The 22,340-nt window shown below is 35.6% G+C and overlaps 1 protein-coding gene across 4 annotated transcripts in view; it reads right to left on the bottom strand.

The window, feature by feature from the left end:
• Positions 1 to 22,340, bottom strand: part of RGS12 (regulator of G protein signaling 12) — a 91,432-nt gene that overhangs the window by 5,889 nt on the left and 63,203 nt on the right. For all 4 annotated transcript variants that reach the window (XM_068403367.1, XM_068403368.1, XM_068403370.1 and 1 more), the window contains 9 exons: positions 21,663 to 21,816; positions 20,385 to 20,461; positions 15,807 to 16,007; positions 14,761 to 14,834; positions 11,869 to 11,995; positions 10,842 to 10,938; positions 9,261 to 9,337; positions 8,599 to 8,752; positions 5,391 to 6,008 (listed from right to left, as the gene is read on the bottom strand). In XM_068403367.1, coding sequence (XP_068259468.1) covers positions 5,391 to 6,008; positions 8,599 to 8,752; positions 9,261 to 9,337; positions 10,842 to 10,938; positions 11,869 to 11,995; positions 14,761 to 14,834; positions 15,807 to 16,007; positions 20,385 to 20,461; positions 21,663 to 21,816 — 1,579 coding nt within the window. The remainder of the gene's footprint in view (positions 1 to 5,390; positions 6,009 to 8,598; positions 8,753 to 9,260; positions 9,338 to 10,841; positions 10,939 to 11,868; positions 11,996 to 14,760; positions 14,835 to 15,806; positions 16,008 to 20,384; positions 20,462 to 21,662; positions 21,817 to 22,340) is intronic.

Here is a 22,340-nt window from a genome sequence, read left to right as displayed (position 1 = left end):
GCTACCAGTTATATTTCAACTAATAATTCAACTAAGTTTATTTCATTGTCCAAATGCAAGTCGTGTTTCAATAGATCTGGTCTTAGCCTGTGTGCATTTGCTTCAAAAAGCAGTTGTAATTTGTCTAACATTTTATCTAGTCAGTGATAAAATTTGTAATTCTCTCTAAAATGTGTATCTTGCTGTTTGATTGAAACAAGCTTACATTTCAAATAATTATTCCTCAAGGTCTTCCTCACTTCCCGGTTGTCTACTCTTAACTCTCCTTCTTCTTTGTTTCTTATTGATCTCAGTCATGTACTACATGTAATTCTTCCATTTAATCATGCTCTGATTAAAAGAAGATTAACAGATTCTGGCCTTAGTATTACTGGGTCCCCACGAGTACTTCTTTATATTGATCCAGAATCCAATTATCTTCTATAAAATTACACAGAGTCAGTAAGGATATCATTAACTGCAGGACAACAGCCTTTGTTAAAAATAATTAGTTACATTATTTTTACATCTTTTAGTCACAATCCCTTCCTCTTCTTAAATTTTTATTTCATTTATTTTTTCATTTATGTCGCTATCTTGATGTACATAGGAAACACTGCTGGCTTTTCTCTAAAATACGCCATGTGAATTAAGAGATTATGTAAAATATTAATTACCTAAAATATTATAGAATTTATTACAAAAGTAGAAGTTTATTTTGCATTTTTGAAGATATATGCATGATTGTTTTTAATCTCCTTAACTATCACAAAGTTTATTGCACTTGGAATTCACTACCCTTATAACTGAAAAGTTTATTAGCCAAAAATTCAAAGTCACAGAAATACCGCTGATATTGTCAGATCTCTATTCCTTGGTTGCAGCATACTGCGTCCTCTCTGCGTATAATAAAAAAGAGCTGTTGGGAGGGTTTTTTTTCCTTTGGGAACAACAGCCATCCCCAGGCTCTGAGAGTCCACCCTGCATTTTATTTTTGCATAATTTATCTTTCAAAGCAAAAAAAATCCTAGCACTGGTACTATCACATTTCTGTAAGAATTTTTTCTACTAAGAAATGAAGCAAATTTATGTTTCAGAAGCAAAGCAGTATCTTCAGAACAAATTAAGTAACTGCCTATATAGTCTAAATTCACCCTTTATCTCCCATAGCTGTATTATTGAAGCATAATTCCAGAGAGTTCACCATGCTTTGCTTTTCACTAACTGGCTATCTTAACCAATGACATTATATACCTACTAAAAGGGAGTTTTGAATAAACTCTTTATTCAACCAAATTGCTGGAATCAGTCTACACATCTACTCAAAAAAATACCTTCTTACTTGGTAGGCAATCATTCCATTGACTGTAATTGTAATTTCATTTTAAGAATATTTCTCATCCAAAATTTAAAAAAAAAAGATTTTTTTTTTTTAATAAAAGAAGGAAGAACAATTTGATGGAATCAAATCTACAGTCTGTGCACCTTCAGTCTGGATTGCTGCACATTGGCCTAAGAATGAAATGTTACTCCCTCAAAAAGCCCAATCACTACTAGGACTAAATGCCCACCTACTTTGCAGTAGAGGCAACAATCACAGTGAACAACTTACAGGCCTCAGTGGAATATCGCTGAATAAATAATCGAGTGCAAGGCCTCTGCCTTGATATTCACAGCTCTTGAGGGGACTAAAGGTCTGAAAGCCTGCCTCTCCCATGACATCTATTTTTCACTTGGGTAATGAACGTGCCTAACTCCCTGGAAACTGGACAACATTCAAAGTACCGAGACTACACCATGCAATTAAAAAAAAAAATAAACCCAAAGAGATTAACTTAGTATTTTAACACTTTCAAAAACAAACGCATCACTTCAAGCCAATTACACCACACGACAAAGTTATTTCTTCCACGGATGGGTACCACCGCCATTATATGTAGAGTCATGAAGTAAGAGCATTTCAGAATTAGCGTTCAGATTCCAGAAACCCCTGATTTTTAAAGTGGGACATTTGCCAGAACTAGCAGGCTTATTAAAAAATAAAGACATTTTCTTCTCAATGAGTAACGCAAAAAGAATCTGTAATGATTCTTATATTGCAAATTGATTTGATTATGCACTTCACAGCTAAATACTACCCCAGTATAAACACATTTCACTTTCTTAAGAAAGATCTGTGTTTGAAAAATTGTTCTCAAAAGCTTTGAGCAATGCAAAGTTTTTGCTGTTTTCCATTATTCATATTTTGCTTTCTAGATCGTAAAAAATCTCAAGATTTACCTGTTAGAGGGACGGATATTGGCCTGGCTTTGCTACATCGGTCTGCGGTTAGAAAATTGCCCCCTGCAGAAGATGAGGGACTACTTCATCCCCCCCAGCCCTTCTCCCAGCACACATAAACCCAACATATAAAAGCCCAACACATAGTGTAAGCTTACATGTCATTTGCCTTTATGCCAATTTGAAACCAAGATTATAGACCACTTAGATTATGTAGTCATTATTTTTCTTTTTATCCCAACACTTTAATTCAATAAACCAATCAGAAGTGCATTTTCCATTGATAGGAGATTATGAATGGAGAACCATTAAAGCACTTAAAAAAGCAACCATTATTAATGATTTAGTCCTTTGAAATATCAATTATTGACTGGAGATAGTTTCCAGCAGTCTTTATTATAATTACTGCACATCATTGAATAGTCTTTCCATGCAAACTCCATGAAATCATGAAAGTAGAAAAGTTTTGTTTCAGCCCACACTTTTCCCATAAAATCACCGTACTTTCGTAGAATATAGTTCCCATAAAATAGTAGTGTACTGTGAGAGGAGTGTAGAACAGAGTTAGTGTATGCAATACGGTTGTAGCAAAAAAAGGAAGTGGTTTACATCTTTCTTTTAGATTTGTGTTATTAATCACAAAACCAGATAAAATCTGGTTTGTCACAAAGCTAATAGAAACGAAGATTTTAGATTTGCAAAATTATTTTGTTTGATTACTTAAAGGTCTCTCTTAGGTGACTATGACAGAAAAATAAAACACAGTCACCAGTGAAAGTAGAGTAGGCCCGTTAGAATACATGAAAATTAAACTAGATTTTTAAAAAAAAAAAATAAAAAATCAGTATGTAGGTTATTAGCTCTTTGTTGTGGAAAAGTATGAATAATTCTAAAAGGGGAACTGCTACAGGACTTTCAGCTGCTGCTTCTTCTTTCATGGAGGCCCATGACTCCGTGGGAACACAGGGACTTTTGGAAAAACTACATTTTCAGCTCCCAGAACAAAAGACCTAGGTAACAGCACCACAATACTCCCTGTAGTATTTTTTTTTTAATTAGGCTTCACAGTACTGTTATGTAGGACCCATCTTTAAGAATGAAAAGGGTAGTGCAGTCTCCAGCACCCATCCAGCCCTTCATTTCTTACCCAAGACTACCAAATAAAGAGGTTGTTATATTGGTTACTCCACATCAAATGAACCAAGATCACCAGCTCATTTCTTAAAGACCAGTGAAGAATTGCTTTAGTTTTAAAATAAGAAGGAAAGTAATGAATATAAAGTTTAGCCCAAGAACCCAAAGATAGAAGAGACTCTCCTTTCAGGAGTTCCTGTTATGACTCATTTAAAAGAAATCTCTCCTGTCTTATTTGCCTTCTGGTACACATGTCAATGCTATGGATTTCACATGTGACCCATCAGCATCTCAAGACAGCATTTGCACTTTGATATCTAGATTATTAACAAATATAACGTTTGTCAGCTTTGTCTCACAGTAATTGCTAGTTCATATCTATTAATCTGTTTGGTTTTAGAAGATAATTTCAATCAGAATTCTTAATCCAGGACCGAAAGAACTGTTTTTAAATAATGAAGAAAATCAAAGCTTAAAACCAGTTTGCGTAACTAGGTCTAGAATTTATTACTCCTGAGAGAACAAAGATACAAAATACATGTGAAAACTACACAAAGATTTCTACAAAGTAAAAAGTAGAAAGTGGGAAAAGGGAAAGCTACAGTTCAGTGGTTACACAGAAGTGTATGGCATGCATTAAAATATTGTAAATTCATGAAGTTTTTTTTAAGTGCAAATGGTTTTTTAACAGTTCTTACTGAAAAATATGCACATTGATACTTATGTTGTACACTTGTCATATTATCAGAAAGACACCAACACAAATCTATGCATACACACATCAATATGCCTGAAGTACATTTTGTGGTTTGGTTATTCGTAGGCACTGGTTACAAGTCTGTTCAATACTCAGTTTCAGAAATTAAGTGGTAGCACTTATAGAACATCTCTCAAATACTACTAAGAAAGGAATTTGTTTTTAAAATACCAAGAGGATGAAATAATTTGCATTGCCATTTATAAGCATCCAACACCAAAGAAGTATTTACAAATCATCAACCATACAGATAAAGAACAGTATCAAATACTCTGTGTAAAAAGATAATTAAAATGTATATTCCCACATCACAAAGAAATGTGATCATACAAATTATGGCACCGTATGTTTGTGAAACATCAAAAATAAATGTAGCACATAGATACCTCTTATATTTTACATTAAAATGTACAGTACAATGACTGTAGAACATCAACGTCACAACACCCATTGTCTTCAAACTCTTGTTTCTGGTAATAGCAATTATTGTTAGAGTCCGTATTTATAAAGAAATTCCATACTTCAGCCTTGGGCTAATATTGCTCTGTGATATTGCTAGACCATGATACTTACATCCTAAAAAAGTTACATATTTTCTTTAAAATTATCTAATAGAAAGAGCTATTTCACATGTGAATATTCTGGGAGAAAAGTGTGATAGATGCTATCTATTTCTCTGTGGAGCAAAGTATGGGTTAAAAAAAACCTAACATTTTTATTTTTAGTCACAAATATCTAATTTATTAGGGAAATATTTTTTAAATTAAGGTTATTCCATTTCAAATTTTAATCATAAACAGTACTGCAATTTTCAACACATAATTAGGGTTCCTGCTAAAGCACTTTAACTTCCAAACCCTAATCATGTACCTCATTATGACAAATGGATCAGAAAATCTGGAACGCGACTGTGTCATGCAGCTCAAAATGCTGATATCCTGTTTTGTACTCCTAGGGTAAAGAATGAGATAATTATAGCATATGGATGTATTTTAAAGGTTTGTCTGCATGTGTCCATTTTTGGCCACATGCCAAATCCAAACAAAAGTACATCATTAAAGGCAACCAGAAATATTACAGTTAGCAAAGGCTAAGGCAATGAAAATCTTCTTGTTTTGTAAAAAAATTAAGGTGCAGAGAGAATTTTCTTTCTCGTTTTAATGGGTGCCAAATATTGATTAACAGTGCCAAGGAAAAGTAGTTTTACATGAAAGAAAAGACTATTAAAATCTAGAAATACCTGAATTGGATCTTTGATATCCAGATTTTTCCTGATTACCTGCAAAAGGAGTTGGGGGTGGATAGTTGGCTTCTGCGAGTTTACTGATGTCTGACAGTGGTGTTGGTGGTGGCGGTGGTAGCAAAGTGCTATTAGGGCTGCTAATATCTCCTTCAGCCACAAGAGTCAAGTCTGCCACATTCTCATCATCTACCATCTCTATGCCTTCAGCTTGTAATTCTCTTGACTGCCTTTTCCATATTGTTGCACTGTTTTCCTGTGCATGCGGAATTGGAGACAACGCAGTATTAAAAGGAACACTGAAAGTCTTCTGACTGTGGAGTGCTGTCAAAGCAGATTTATGTTTATTTTCTGAGCAACCCATTTTCTTAACTGAATTTTCATTAAAGTTTTGTACGGACTCCTGTTTTCCACTCGGTGATGTACATCCATCCTTGCCATCATTTTTTGAAACTCGCTTGTTGAGGCTTTTAGGGCCTACGGGAGTAGATGAGGATGGTTCTGGTCCAGTGGGCGGTAAACGAAGAAAGTCAGGAAGAATAAGGTCTTCTTTCCTTAGCAGTCCACGTTGGTCATCTGCTCTGTTACTTTGAGCTTTGGATATGAGTTCAAAAAATTCTATTGGGGAAAAACCCAAAATTGACAAGTTTTTGTCAGAAAGTGCAATGTCATTAAAACGTAAATTTTCAGCACATTTATTTTCCATGAAGATCTTCAATTCTTTCAATGCTGCCTTGAAATAAGATCCCATGTTAATTAGGAACTTTTTCAATTGCAGCAATGTTCGCTAGCATCACTATAATTAAGACCATCAGGATTGCTATTGTAGAGTTTTGCAGTTTAGAATAGCTGCAATTCACTGAGCCTTGAACACATCTTCTATTTTATGCAGTTAATAAATCTGTACACACACACAGGATTTTTTAATTCTTTATACAAAACGAGGCTCTGGTCTTACTGACAATGGGTGCATGTTTTTATATTCTGGATGGTTTTTACCCATCTTAACTCAAAAATAGCCATGCTATTTGAACGTTCAAAGATTCAAGATGTTGCCAGCTTCCTTGTTATATTAAATTTCTCTCAGTTTAATAATATTTTATCACAGTTTAAATTCAATTCATGGTGTAGTTTTAATCCAGGATGTTATCATCACAGGGCATGATCAGATGATGATTTAAGTAACCCCATTTCACTTTGTGCTGCAACGAATCAGTAGCATATAGGCAGTCAATAACCATCAAAGGAGTCATTACTAAAAGTGATGGGGAAGCTTTTTTATAGAGTTTTTAACACAATTAGAAGTGATTTTCTGATCATGTCCTTAATGATGTCCAATGGTTTAATATGTTTCTATATATAAATAATACTCATAATAAAACACCACTGTTCTAGAAAGTCTCAAAACTTGGCAACAAGAAACTTATCAATCATAAGCCAAGAATTATACCACTCCTCAAAAAAGAAGCATCACAACAATAAACAAACTCTTTGGTACAAAACATATAAATATAAAAATATGTAATTCTTAATATAGGGTTTCTGCATGTCCTAATTTTTCAAGAAGAGAGCATTGAAATTACGGAATATTAAAGATGCTTATAAAGGCCATCTCCAACAGATGAATTAAAATCAACAGTTTCAACATAGCTTATAAATACTGTTTGAAGCAAAAGCCATTACAAAATAAAGCATAAAATGTTAGTATCAGTTTTAACTTAGCATAATACAAAGTCATACGCTTGCACTTGCATGACTTTATTCCTAATCCTCTATTCATATTTGGCAGGCTTTGCAACGTATTTGTAAAAATGACTTTTTAACATGCTTTGTCAAATGCCATAAAATCTGAATATAGCCAAGATGGAAGCTTCAAAAGGCTTCTTATTGCCAAAGTTTTGTAAAATGGCAGTATGCATATTAAAGCATGCAACGTTTCTAATATGTCATACAAAAATGTTCCTTTCTGAAATTTCAAACTTCATAGAACAGTTGTTTGTTTTTTTTCATTAAAAAACAGTCTACAACATTTGGTACGTATTTTCCAAACTTGGACAAATTTCACAAAATTCAAAATAAAATGTGAAAGCCTCGAATTCTGAAGTTTTCAAATTATGTTAGTGTTTTACTCAGCCCTAGGAAGAAAAATGAAAATATTAAAATATGGAAAACAAGTTAACAAAATAGCAAGCAACAGAAAATAATTCAAAATGCACTAATATTTTGTAATAACACCTATATTAACAAACATCTATTTTGCAATAAAAGTTTTAGTCACATCATTTTTTTCCATTCCAGACAGTGGACATTTATTCACAGATGAACATTCATTTGCTGTATAACTCTGCATAACCAGGTTTTGGATATGCATATTAGGTAACATCAGCAATAAATTTTAATCTGAGGGTAAAATATGTCCTCTGATTTTTTTTTTACTTGGGAAAACAGGAAGGAATGTGTAGGGCTGACAAGACAGGTAATTGCTTCAGTTAATGCCCTAGGGCAGAGGCTGGTATGTCAAGATTTCTACTGCTACATTGTTTTTATTCCTCTTTCTCCCACAGACATCTTTCTGTAAGAAAGCTAATTCTCTTACAAGTTCTTTTCCAGTGATATCACCAGAACTATTAACATGTAATTGAAGGTAAAAATAGGACTCAGAATATACAAGATTACCAATAACTTCTTTGCTTATTTCTACTTCTAACCACTTTTTCAGAGCAGTTACTGAATATAACAGTTCCTCCACAGTCATCAGATTGTAGTGACTGTTACAGACTTTTTTTCAAAAAATCTTACCTAAGTTAGGGTCTACACACCATTGTGCAGAATGCCTTTCAGTGAACCGAAGACTCTTATGTAAAGGTGAACAGAAACGCAAGCTTCTACATGGCTTGCAAAGGGCACCAAATGGGATATTCAGCTGCATCTGAGTAACTAATTCCTTTTTATTTTACAGGAATTAGGTAGCTTTCACTTTTGAATATCCCACTAGGCACCTACATCTATCTTTAGCTATTCTTAAAATTTTACCTGCAGCTTCAAAAACGTTACAATTCAAACACAGTATCAAACAAACACACAAGGATCATGACTATGATTTTCACAATGCAGTATTAAACACATGGTACCTTTATCTACACAGATACAAAATTCTAATTTTTCTAAGACTACTTATGTTAATACGTAAACTATAAAGTTCACATACCCTCTGCTTCATCCAAATTTATTTTCTGACATTTTTTTTTCCCAATCTTTGCAATAGAGTCTTCTCTCTTTGACAGCCGGACTTCCCTAGCATTTTTTCCATTTTCGCCTTTCATTTTGATAGAATTAGACTTTCCTAGAGTTCTTCCCTCTCCCTGCGTTAGAAGGAAAGTTAAGGTACTACTTACATTTAGGCTATATCATTGTGTACATAATACGGTCTAAGTGAATAAAAAAGTTATTTTGAAAACACATTTCTCTAACACCACCACAACAAATGTTTTAGTTTAATCTTGATTATGGCAAAGAACATTTGCCATAGTAGTTTCCAAAAATGTATAAACAAGTATAATATTGTTTACTCTGAAGAATTCGTATTACAGAATTTCAGAGTAATTCAATCATTTTCAAATATAAATAAGCCAATGAGACACAAAACAACAAACAACACAGTGAAAGAGCTGTTTGATTCATCATGAAGACAAAGTTCTCACAAATAAATGCTGTTGACAGTGGAAAAATATGGATGAATTTATAGCTATACTCAATCTAGTTACATAATTTGGCTGATTCAAAACCATGGATGAATGCAGCTTTTAGTATAGAATCCCAGAAGGAGACAAAAAATGATCTAAGAGACAAAAATCATTGCAGAAGACTTACAGTAGATACTTGATTTCTTGAAGTAGTTACAGTTGCACTCTGTTTTACTGATGCACCTTTTTGTTTATCTGTAAACACTGAACATAAACATATCTTCTATAACTACAACTTTGTAATTTCCCAAAGAAGTAATATTTAAGTGACTATGATGCACAAAACAGATTTTTTTCTTTAAAACTTCTCAAAGATGTACTCAGAAAACAAAGAGTGATAGCCCTGATACTTTTCAGTCAAAACCTACCATAATCTCTCTCTCATCTTCAAATTTTACTAATACTGGCAATACTTCTAAAGTTTAAAGATGCTGAAGTTTCATTTAAGTTCTTAAATTTTCAGTTGATTTAGATCAAATAGCTTTTAAAATCTCAGCTAATAATTCAGTTTGTAATTCTAAAATTTAGACTTTAAACAAAAAAATAATTCAGCAGAAAAGACCATTGAAAGGTCATGTTGAATCTTTTCCAACCTGTTTCGTGCATCAGTTGTTTTCTAGACATTGCCATCTTCCTTGTCTACTTCTGAAGGAGCCATATAGTTACTTAGATTACATCTATCTACAACAAATATACTAACCAAAGACTGAGTTGCAAACACAGAATCAGGGCCCTTTTTCACTGGTATATTGCCACAGAATTTCCTTTAGCCTACTGCTACAATTATCCTCTATGGTTTAAGCTTTTATAGCAGCTGGCAGCACACAGAATTGCAGTTTTACTTGTAATCCTTAAACTAATTATCTGTGAGAGTATTTAGATTTATCTCTTTTTTCAAAATGACAATTGGTTGTTTCCGAGAAAAATGACAAATCTGATTCTCCTCATTAAATACCTCCGTCTTTATTCTCTTAGTTCTTCCTCAAAGAGGATCTCTGCTCTAAGTCAATTTAATTTAACCGCATCTAATTTCATTTTTAAAACTAAGTGTTCTGTATCTATAAAAAGGTCTCCTAATGAAACTGAACCTTTACTCTCAAGGCTGCTTATATTAATCTAGAGTGTTAATTGTGTCAAAAGATTGTCAGCTGTTCCATTGATCACCTTCTAGTTTTCAAATAATTTTGTCCAGGGAAGTCACAAATTATATCCTTTTTTGTATTATCTCCAGAAATCATCACTTAAAACTGGAGATGTAGGCTCTGCTACTTTCTCACATTAAAGAAGGGGGCTATATAACAGTATATATAGCTGCTGCACAAACTGCATCTGTTTTACTTACACAGAATGTTTCTTTTGAATTAATTGCCAAATTCACAGAAGTTACTTGGCATTTTATTCTCATCATTATTACTAGGCACTATGTCCCTAAATGGGGGTGTGGATGTATGGCTGAGTGCAAGTATTCAGGTATTACTAGTGCAAAATTTCTTACAGCAACAGTAAAGTACTTGGTATCAACAGATGAATTTAATCTTCAGTCTCTAGAAACTGCACTCCTTTTTAGTTAAAAAGAATATATGCTACATGTAACATATCCAAATCTAATCACATTTACCTCACCTTCACATCAACAGGAGAAACTAACCAAAGTCAGGGTTTATGAAACTGATTTGACTCTTAAATAAAAGCTTTTGTGCCAACTTACCTCTACCCTTTGCTGGCTCTTTTTCATCTAGAACAACCCGCTGACCATCCAGATTAGATATAGGGACACCAAGATCAAGTGGTTCCTGCTCACCATTCTAAAGTCGGATCACAGTTTGTATATAATAGAGAAAATTCTGTTTTCAGAACAAATTTATGCAGTCTGACATTTTTTGAAAGAAAATGAGCATTTTTCTGTTTCAGTATAGCCTCAATATATATATATCTTCTACCATTCTCAAAAAGTTTATTTCATTTATGTGAAACTACCTTGTTTACAAGCAGTGTAACACATTCATGTGAGGAGAATGGTATTTGCAGAAAAGAAGAAACAAGGAGAAAAAATTCATCCAATTTGCACACGTGCACAAATACTCTAGAACAATTACTGTGTAGGTTCAGAAAATCATATTTTTCAGAAGTAGTTTGTGATTATTTTATATTCTAAATTGGTTGTACTTTGTTAATTTTGTAATTTTATTAAAGTTATCTTTATACCAACATGTTTTTCAGTTATTTTAAAAACATGGACTGGTTCAGTCAAGACAGTATACATTCTAGAAATACCACAAAAGTAACATTCCATTCCTTGATATTCCATCATAACAGGATAGAGAAAATGCTAGCCAATGGTTTATTAGTAGAGCAGCTGAATCAGTCTGCTTCCACAGAAATTTTCTGCAAGGAGATTTGAGGCAACTTTCATGATTCCCAGGACAATGGAACAATAGCTTTAACTGGCCAATAATGGGAAAAGTTGAGCTCTGGAAGAAGGTAAATTCAGGGTCTATTATTTAGGATGTTGGATTTGTTCTGAAGGAGGATATAAAACAGATGCAGACTAAAGCTTTGAGGTAATTACTATTAAGCATAATGGTTATGACTACTATGCATTTTCATCTCAATATGTAGTTATAAATACAGATTTTAATGCCTAATTATAAGGATAGGAATAATTTCAGAGACTATCATATGATCTTCTCCAGATGAAAAATATTGCAGCTTGAATTACATCAAAAGATACTTACTAGTCTTGCCACAAGTTCATTAAGATTTAAACCGTATTTTGCAACCACAGGCCTTAAGACCTCTGTTACTGGTTTGGTGGGTTTAGCCTTCAAACCAACTGATCGATTGATTGGAACAAGATCCAGCCTGAAACATATCAATTGTAACATTAAGTATGAAATATTCCAATAAACAAGATGTACAAAATATAGAAAATCCAAACTACAGCAAAGTTATACTAGTTTACAGCTAGCGACCCTGAAACTTCACTAGCACAAATCTATCCTAACCTGAAGGTATAAAGCACTTTAAATACAAATAAAACTTTGTTTCAGTCACCAGAGCTGAGTGAAGGCATGAGCCAACCTAATTGCATGGTGTTCCTCAGACCAATTAGATACATTCCGTAGCATTTTCATCTTTACAGTGAGATTGCTCTGACCATTCTGGTCCAGGAGTGCTTCCAAAGTGACTCTATTTCTTCCCACTTCCACAAGAGAGACTCACAATGTCATATTCAATTACTTGAGATGGGCTTGGACAGGAATTTTTATTTTTAAGCATAGGAACAAATACAGCGGAATTCCAGATAATGCTAATTTCTGGCTAGATGCCACCATACCACAAAAAATTGCTGCAAGAGAAACTTATATGCAAAAGTTGTAAAAGCAATTCAGTTGGAATTTAAAGGATAAAGACAGCTCACTTCAGAGTCTATTATGCAATTTTATATCATTTCATCAAAATAGCAAAAAATTATTGAAATAAGAAAAATTTTTTAAAACCGAAACAACTCTTCCATTTATGTCTATTTCCCTGCACAGAACTGTGCCTAGTTTGGTTTGGGTTGTTTTTTTTTTTTAATGCTCTTCATCTGTGCCCTGATTCCTCCATAACAGCCACATTTGACTATAATGGCACTATAGTGTGAAAACAAGGGCAAACTTATTACTAACAAAACTATTAGAAGACATGTACATCATCAGAAGAAATGAAAATTATTAGTGATGATTAAATGTAAATCCCATCTTCTCTCTCACACAAATTACCTCAATACAAGATGTTTAGTCTTACTGACTCTTCCCTTCCACAAGAAATCTGAATAACTGAAACTTTATCTTCCATATTTTCTTTGAATACAACAGCTACTAAATAGAAATGATCAATTTTAATCATTAACTGGTAATTGACAGAGAAGTGGCAGACATTCAGGTAACCAAGTGTATCCACATGTCTGAAAACATTCCAAATATTTGAGTATTTCTGCTTACATAGTGTCTACCCACAGAAGAAAATAATGTAGAACATTTCTACACTTTAATTAACCCACAAGTAACATATGGTACTGCCTACTTAAAGTTCCTTTTTAATTTGGAAACTCAACAAACTCACACCTAATAAAAGACTGCTCAATCTCCATTTCAAAATTGAATATGCTATACCATATTCATTAATCTGAAGTTCCCTTAAATAGAAACTAGCTCTACTTCCTGAAGAAAAGTAATGTAAATCCAAATTGAAGAATGCCTGATAAAATAAATTTTATGCACTTCAAAAGCTCAACTCAATAATGCTCAACAAACATTCTACTTCATAACTTTTTTCTGTAATAATTATTTCTGAAGTTTTCATATCACTAGTTTGGATTTTTAGAATTTAGGAACATTAAAAGATTTTCTGACATTTTGGAAAAAAACAGAAAAATATTATTTTGAAAAAACTGTATACTATAAAATAACATTACATAATACTAAATATATAATGTACAGAATTATTTTATACCCATATTAATAATAATATTATAACATTGACTTGTTTAAGAATCACAGTTATAAATCCATACTCAGATGAATTTATATTCTCAGATGAATTTATATTTATACAATTGGTCTTACTGTAATCTGCCAGTTCGGCACATAATTACAGATGTAACTGAATGGGAACACATAATCAATAAACACATGCATTTAATCTTAAAGGCCTACTTTTTTATTGTTGCATTTAGGATTAGACTAGGAGACTTGCAGTTCAATTTCCACCTCATTCTTGTGCTGCTTCAACCTACTAAACGTGTTTCTTCCCGATGTGGAATGTCCCTCTGGGCCTGCAGATCTGTTCTACATGCTTCTTCACGAAACCACTTCAGCTTGAGCAGCTAGACATCATAATAATATTTAAAAGTCCCTAAACTGGATCATTGGCATCAAAATCCCACTCGTATCCACAACAGCAATCCAGAACGCTTCCTCTTCCAGCATTTAAAACTCACTAGGTGCTGTTCTACTGTTTGAAATGGTCCTGTAGGCCCACATTTCTCTCACTGATCCTTACCCATGTTGCCCTCATCTGAATTACCTTTTAGAGGTACCCCAATCTTACCATTACCTGTAGAGGAACACTTAACAGTTGGCTCTAAAACTAAGGGATATCAGTGCCTAAACTTAGGCAGGATATCTAACTTAGGCACTTGTGTAACTCAGAGAATCCCCATGCTAAGTGTGTATCTCTTGCCTAAGCGTTATTGCAATCTAAAGTAAAAATGGCCTTCTCACTTTAATAGAAACTCAAACTGTGAGTTAACTGCAAGTTGTGGAAGTCAATCATTTTCAGTGACAAACATTAGGTCACCTTCCTTCTTCACATGAGACTCTCTGCTTGATACTAAGGCCTGTTTCTTCTAATGTGACTGTACAATGAATGGGAACCTTAGATTCCGTAATGCGGAACTCTGAATTACAATCCAAGATGTTGCACTGCATGGCTAACTGGATATTTTACTGGATTCAGACAAATTCTTTGCTTCATTAACTACTGGTTTGCTGCACAGGTAACTGACAATATACTTTGGTGCACTCACAAAAAGAAAAATGGGGAGGAAAATACTAGAGGAAGATACTATTTTTGACTCTTACCGAAATAAAGTGCGTTTTTCTAAACGTAGGTCCCGAGACTCCAGGATGCTACTGTCTTGGTGCAATACAAGTGGCTACAGAGCGTATGTCAGGAACAAAAGAAGAGAGAGCAAATTAATTTTAAAATACATAAAAAAAGAACAGCTGAGTGGCTAAAAAAATTATTCAGATCACTCAAAAATTATTAATATAGTTTGTATACATTCTAGCAGATATTCATTTACATTATGCAACATGATTAAAGTGGTTTTTATTTTGGCTAGTTGTGAGACAATGACCAAACTTCAACTTCCACTGGAGTCAGCAGGTATTCAGGAACTCAGTGTTTTAAAACAAGCGTAGGTCCTTCAACTTAAGTAAATTATTACATAGAATGATGCATTAGAAAATATGGCAAGTTAACAGTCATTAAAAGATTTAAAAGAACCAACACATACTGTGCACATTTGTCGATTTTTGTCATTGTAATAATCTAGATTGGTCATAAGCACAAATTTAAGACAATAAAAGTTTCATATCCACAGCTTCTCTTTGAATTGGAGATACTTCTGTTGGAATAAAAGCCATCACCCCGCACCAATGTAGACTACTGTCCTGGAAATTTTCCTCAATATTAAATGATGTACCTTAATATTAGCATGAATTAATCTCATTTCACCTTTGAACAACTGAATGTCACTATGTTTCTTAGCTGTAACGAAGTACTGTCTACTACAAAACACTTGTTTTCTTTGTGGATACTCTCAATTGAGTACAAGCTAACCATTCTCCCAGACAAACTACATGCACTAGATACCTAAAATAAATTATTATAAGGAAATCCTTGTCATGAACTCTCTTCTGCTTTCTGTAATGTAGATACCACAACCAATCACAGTACTCCACCAGTTCCAGTTTCACTAAAATTCTCCTTCAATTAACTAGCATTGCCAATGTAAAGCTACAGGCAGAACCAGGACATGTGTATTACTACTGAGAGAACAGAACTCCTTATTAGTAAAAAGAATATGAAAACACTTTAAAAAAAGCACAGGAATATGCAATACCTTATCACCTCCAACTAAAAAAAGGTCCACTGCAGCTATGTTAATGCCATGTTTCTCACAGAGCCCAGATAGCACCTCTTTGATGGAGAATCCGGATTTAACAGCCATTTTGCTGGATGAACCATCCGGAAGGTTTATACAGCAGTATTTGGGGGATTTCTCTTTATCTGGTACAAATGCAGGTAATCTTGAGGCTTCGGACTTGACAGGAGAAAGAAAGAAGTGTCAGTGCCCAACAGGAAAATTAGGAATATGCACAAACTTTTAGAATCTGTACAAATCATACCAAGCCAAGAAGCATACTTTCTATGATGTTTACAGTCTAGAAATCCTTCCAAATATCACAAATATCAGATAAACTTAAATCCTGAAAAAAAGCATTTAGATAAAGATAACAGCACTGCACAAATCTAAATGTATTTCAAGAACAGATGAAGTTTTATACAAGTGCAAGAAGTAAATAAAATCTTATTTAGTTTCCAAATAGTTCAGTGTCTATACTCAATAATGACCTGCTGAGGTAAAAATTACCATTGGCACATTATGAATGAACACTTAAGTGATGAGGAACACCTTTAAACACCAGGTTCCTCAAACAAAATTTCCTCTTCTTTTAACATAATCTGAATGCTACACATACAAATACACCACAGAGAAATTAAAATTTTAAAATAATTCACATGATGACCATGCTTTTGTTTTATTAAAGTGAACAAAAAGTACAATGTTATGCGTTAAGGCTAAAGGGCACAGCATTGACCTTTATTCTAGAGTAACAGCAGAATAGTAACACTACTACGAAATATCAAAAGTATCTGAAAATTTAACAAAAAGCTCACTTAGAAGGACACTACAAAAATACTGTTTTTCAACAGTCTTTTAGGGTACTCATCATGCTTTCTCTCTTCTCTAACTTGCTGCTTCTCATCCAAATCACAGTAACTTTCTGACTTAATCAGCTGGAGTGGGAGAGAAAAGAGGGGTTGTTGCTTTACGGAGACTTTGCGTTTTCTGTTTCTTAAGATAAGACTTTTCTGCAACAGAAATAAACATGACTTTGCCATGCTTCCTTCCTTGATCAATATTTGTAGCATAGGCGAAATTACATAGTTGCTAGAATCTAGTCTACTAGATGGATATCAAGACTACAAAAAAAACTTCTAAAAATTTCCTTTTTTATATTATTCCTCCATATCAACGTAGTTAAAATAAATTTAAAGTATTACATTGACGTTCTATTATTAATACTGTTCTAATTTTGCATTTCATTAGTTTTGCACTGCAAAGGTAGAACTTGATGGTTAGAAAACACATTGTCTTCACTGATTATAGAATCATAGAACCGTTTAGGCTGGAAAAGACCCAATAGGAATCTATTCTTAATAAAAACATATTTCTCGTAATTTAATAAAGAAAAAGGTCTAAATACATTTCTTGTGAAAACAACATAATTAAGACATCACAGAATCACAGAATGTTAGGGATTGGAAGGGACCTCGAAAGATCATCTAGTCCAATCCCCCTGCCGGGGCAGGATTGCCTAGATCATATCACACAGGAACGCATCCAGGCGGGTTTTGAATGTCTCCAGAGAAGGAGACTCCACAACCTCTCTGGGCAGCCTGTTCCAGTGTTCAGTCACCCTCACCGTAAAGAAGTTTTTCCTCAAATTTAAGTGGAACCTCCTGTGTTCCAGTTTGCACCCGTTGCCCCTTGTCCTGTCAAGGGATGTCACTGAGAAGAGCCTGGCTCCATCCTCTTGACACTTGCCCTTTACATATTTATAAACATTAATGAGGTCACCCCTCAGTCTCCTCTTCTCTAAGCTAAAGAGACCCAGCTCCCTCAGCCTCTCCTCATAAGGGAGATGTTCCACTCCCTTAATCATCTTCGTGGCTCTGCGCTGGACTCTCTCTAGCAGTTCCCTGTCCTTCTTGAACTGAGGGGCCCAGAACTGGACACAATACTCCAGATGCGGCCTCACCAGGGCAGAGTAGAGGGGGAGGAGAACCTCTCTCGACCTACTGACCACACCCCTTCTAATACACCCCAGGATGCCATTGGCCTTCTTGGCCACAAGGGCACACTGCTGGCTCATGGTCATCCTGCTGTCCACTAGGACCCCCAGGTCCCTTTCCCCTACGCTGCTCTCCAACAGCTCTGCCCCCAACTTGTACTGGTACATGGGGTTGTTCTTGCCCAGATGCAGGACTCTACACTTGCCCTTGTTATATTTCATTAAATTTCTCCCCGCCCAACTCTCCAGCCTGTCCAGGTCTCTCTGAATGGCTGCGCAGCCTTCCGGCACATCAGCCACTCCTCCCAGTTTTGTGTCATCAGCAAACTTGCTGACAGCGCACTCTAATCCCTCATCCAAGTCATTAATGAATATATTGAATAGAACTGGTCCCAGAACCGACCCTTGCGGAACTCCGCTAGACACAGACCTCCAACTGGACTCTGTCCCATTGACCACCACTCTCTGGCTTCTTTCCTTCAGCCAGTTCACAATCCACCTCACTACCCGATCATCCAGACCACACTTCCCCAGTTTAGCTGCGAGGATGCTGTGGGAGACCGTGTCAAACGCTTTACTGAAATCGAGATAGACCACATCCACAGCTTTACCATCATCTATCCACCGGGTAACATCCTCATAAAAGGCTATCAAGTTGGTTGAGCAAGACTTCCCGTTGGTGAAGCCATGTTGAGTGCCCCTAATGATCCCCCTATCCTTGATGTGCCTAGAGACAGCACCAAGAACAAGTTGCTCCATCACCTTTCCGGGGATGGAGGTGAGGCTGACCGGTCTATAGTTACCCGGGTCCTCCTTCCTGCCCTTTTTGAAGACTGGAGTGACATTCGCTTTCCTCCAGTCCTCAGGCACCTCTCCCGTTGCCCACGACTTAGCAAAGATGATGGAGAGTGGCCTAGCAATGACTTCCGCCAGCTCCCTCAGCACCCGCGGGTGCATCCCATCAGGGCCCATGGATTTATGGACGTCCTGATTGCTTAATTGGTCCCTGACCCAGCCCTCATCAACCAAGACAGATTCTTCCTCTATCCTGACTTCTTCTGAGGCCTCAGGGATCCGGGGCTCCTCAGGACAGCCTCCAACAGTATAGACAGAGGCAAAGAAGGCATTCAGTAACTCCGCCTTCTTTTTATCCTCTGTCTCCAGGACCCCCACCTCATTCGTCAGTGGGCCTACATTGCCTCTAGTGTTGGCTTTATCTGCAATGTATTTGAAGAAGCCCTTTCTGTTGTCCTTGACCTCTCTTGCAAGGTTTACTTCCATGGAGGCCTTAGCTTTCCTAGTTGCCTCCATACATCCTCTGACAACAGACTTATATTCCTCCCAAGTGGCCAGCCCCTCCTTCCACGATCTGTACACCCTCTTCTTCCACTTGAGTTTGCCCAGCAGTTCCCTGTTCAACCATGCAGGTCTCCTGGTACCCTTCCTTGACTTCCTGACATAGAATTGCTTTGGTTGGAAAAGACCTTTAAGATCACGAAGTCCAACCATTAACCCAGCACTGTCAAGTCCACTGCTAAACCATGTCCCTAAGCACCACATCTACTTGTCTTTTAAATACCTCCAGGGATGGTGACTCCACTACTTCCCTGGGCAGCCTGTTCCAGTGCTTGACGACCCTGTCTGTGAAGAAATTTTTCCTAATATCCAATCTAAACCTTCCCTGGCACAACTTGAAGCCATTTCCTCTTGTCCTATCACTTGTTACTTGGGAGAAGAGACAGACCCCCACCTCACTACAAGCTCCTTTCAGGTACTTGTAGACAGCAACAAGGTCTCCTCTCAGCCTCCTTTTCTCCAGGGTGAACAATCCCAGTTCCCTCAGCCGCTCCTCATGAGACTTGTGCTCTAGAGCCTTCACGAGCTCCCTTGCCCTTCTTTGGACTTACTCCAGCACCTCAATGTCTTTCTTGTAGTGAGGGGCCCAAAACTGAACACAGTATCTGAGGTGCACAGTATTTTCCTACATACTATGACAAAATCACAGTGTTAGCAATGAAATTCCCTACCTCTCTTTTCTCAGATTTTAGGAGCAAAGTCATAATGACAAGAAGAAAAACTCACGACTTTAAAAGAAACAGAAAGGAAAGAAGCACAACAGACACTGGTACCACAGAAATCAGCCTAACACAACTTGCGTACAGGTTAAGCAGAGGGAAAGCTTTAACATGTGGTTGTTCAGAACAGAATCTCAAAGCTCCGGTACATGGAAAAAGCTGTTTATAAAGAGCCACAGTAGCTCCCTTTGAAAGGCAAACTTTTATTCTGGAAGTTTACCGGTGCCTGAAGTTAAGACAGACAAGATGCAAAGGATATCTTTCTGTTACAAGGACAAAATAAGAAGCAATATATGAATACAATCACTATTACATCTCTAGTATTCTAAAATTGCTTAATATTACATCTTGCCCTCTAACTGTAATACTTAAAGACTCTTTCTCAAATTATTACTTCAAACAAATTACTTCACACTGCTTAGAAAATTAGTAATTCACTGTTTTCACTGCTTCCCCACTTCTTCATTATTAAGAGCCGGCCATTACCAAGTCAAGACTAGCAGTTGATGACATGGAACCTTGTGATTCCCGTCTGTATGATAATCCATTGGACTGAATAGAATCTGTTTGTGGAAAAAATCAGAAATCAGTAAAAAAGCTTATTTTTGGTATTTATTCTAACACAGAAAGCTAGTTCAAATATTAGCTCCTCTGGTCAGAACATTTTTTTTTCCATTATAGGAAAAAACACCAAATCTTCATACTGTGCATTGAAGCATAGAAAACCACAACAATATTTGGTCTAGTATTTCTTGGTTATGTAACCCTTGAATAACCTCACTTTTACATTTAAAAAAATCTAAAAACTTTTTTTTTTAATCTTAAAATATTTTTTAAAAAATTAAAAGTTATTCTACCTCTTCAGATATTTTGAAGGGAGATAAATATTTAAATGGTGTTAGAAAATTAAATGTAAGACAATCGCTAGTCACTTTCAGAAGTTTATAATCTTAGCAAATGCCTCTGATGTCTTTTCACATATGAGTATAATGAGAATACTTAAACCATCCATATGATTAAGACATCTTGTCCGTCTGGGCTTTTACTAGAAAATAGAGAAGCAGAAACGACAGTAACAATATGGTCCAAATTTGGTGCTTCGATTGATTTTCTCCATTATTGTTAATTGAGTGGAATGAGTTAATGCCTCTTCCTCTAGAGGCCATGTACAGGTGCTTTCATAAGGGAACTCTTCCTTAAACTCTCATAAACAGTTAAAAACCATCAGATTCCAAGAGTTTTCGCAACTTATTTCTTTTTTCATTTTAGTCAGGAAAGGTGGAAACGGGTAGTAAGTGTGTTCAAAACTGAACATACCTGTGTGGTACTAATAAAAAAAAGAAAGATAGGATAATGTAGATGGAGGAATTTTTAAATAGCTATAACTACAGCACTATTTGCATGTACAGCTCCTGAACTTCTCTGTAAAGTGTTGAAATTGTCTCACTATAAAAATAGTAACTCTCTATTTGAAAAAGCAATTGCCAGCACACAGAAATGCAGAGTCTACCAGAAAGCAGAAAAAAAGTCTCTTGGAAGTCAATAAAAACAAATGTAAATATTTTCATACTTTTATGTATTTATTTGTACATCTGCTTCCACAAAACTTCCAGCAATACCAGCCACGCTATGGCCTTCTGACTTGACAGTTTCTTTTCCCTCTGTCACACTCAAGGATGCACTTAGATGCAAACTAAACATCACAAGATTAGTCACATCTATTGCTGAAACAACTGTGCAACAAAGTGGAATGTGAATACTCACCATTTGGATAATCACCGTTTTCTTTTCTCTTCTGTGATTTTCCCAAACTCTTACTTCTTGACCATGAGAAAAATGTTCCCCTTTTTTTCTTCTCAGTATCCTCCTCTCCTGACTCTTCATTTAAAGATCTTCCTGACTTTGATTTACCACTTAACTATCACCAAAACACAATTAAAGCATTGGTTGGATCACAGTTGTAAGTATATTATCTAAAATAAACCTTCCCACTCTTCTTCCCGAAACAAGAATGTGATGGTCAGGTTAGCTGCCTTCTTTATACAAGTGTATATGCCAGCATCCCTCTCAGTAGCAATCAAAAAAAAAAAACAAAACAAAAACCCCAGTGAAATCAAAAAGAAATACATAGGTGGAAATGTACTACTTAGCAGGGAGTACGAAATGGTAGCTGGAAACAAGCCACAGAGAGCTCCTGCAAACATAAAAGAACTCTCCACAGCTCACCAGTAATGCCTAAGTTAAAGTGGAAAGGCCACTTGTCTTGCTTTTAAAGCACAGAATTTCATTTCTGTATTTCACATATTTTTCCTAGGCTAAGCTTGAACATGAACTGCATTTATAGACAATGACAAAGTATTGTTTAACATTTACAAGTATAATCAAAGTATTTGTTACTGCTGAAGAATACAAACATCAGGAATGTTTGACATTAAACTAAAC

This window comes from Nyctibius grandis, chromosome 6 (assembly GCF_013368605.1).
Source record: "Nyctibius grandis isolate bNycGra1 chromosome 6, bNycGra1.pri, whole genome shotgun sequence".
NCBI classification, from domain to species: domain Eukaryota; kingdom Metazoa; phylum Chordata; class Aves; order Nyctibiiformes; family Nyctibiidae; genus Nyctibius; species Nyctibius grandis.
The sequence above is the reverse complement of the archived record's forward strand: the minus strand, read 5'-3'. Positions and strand labels throughout refer to the sequence as shown.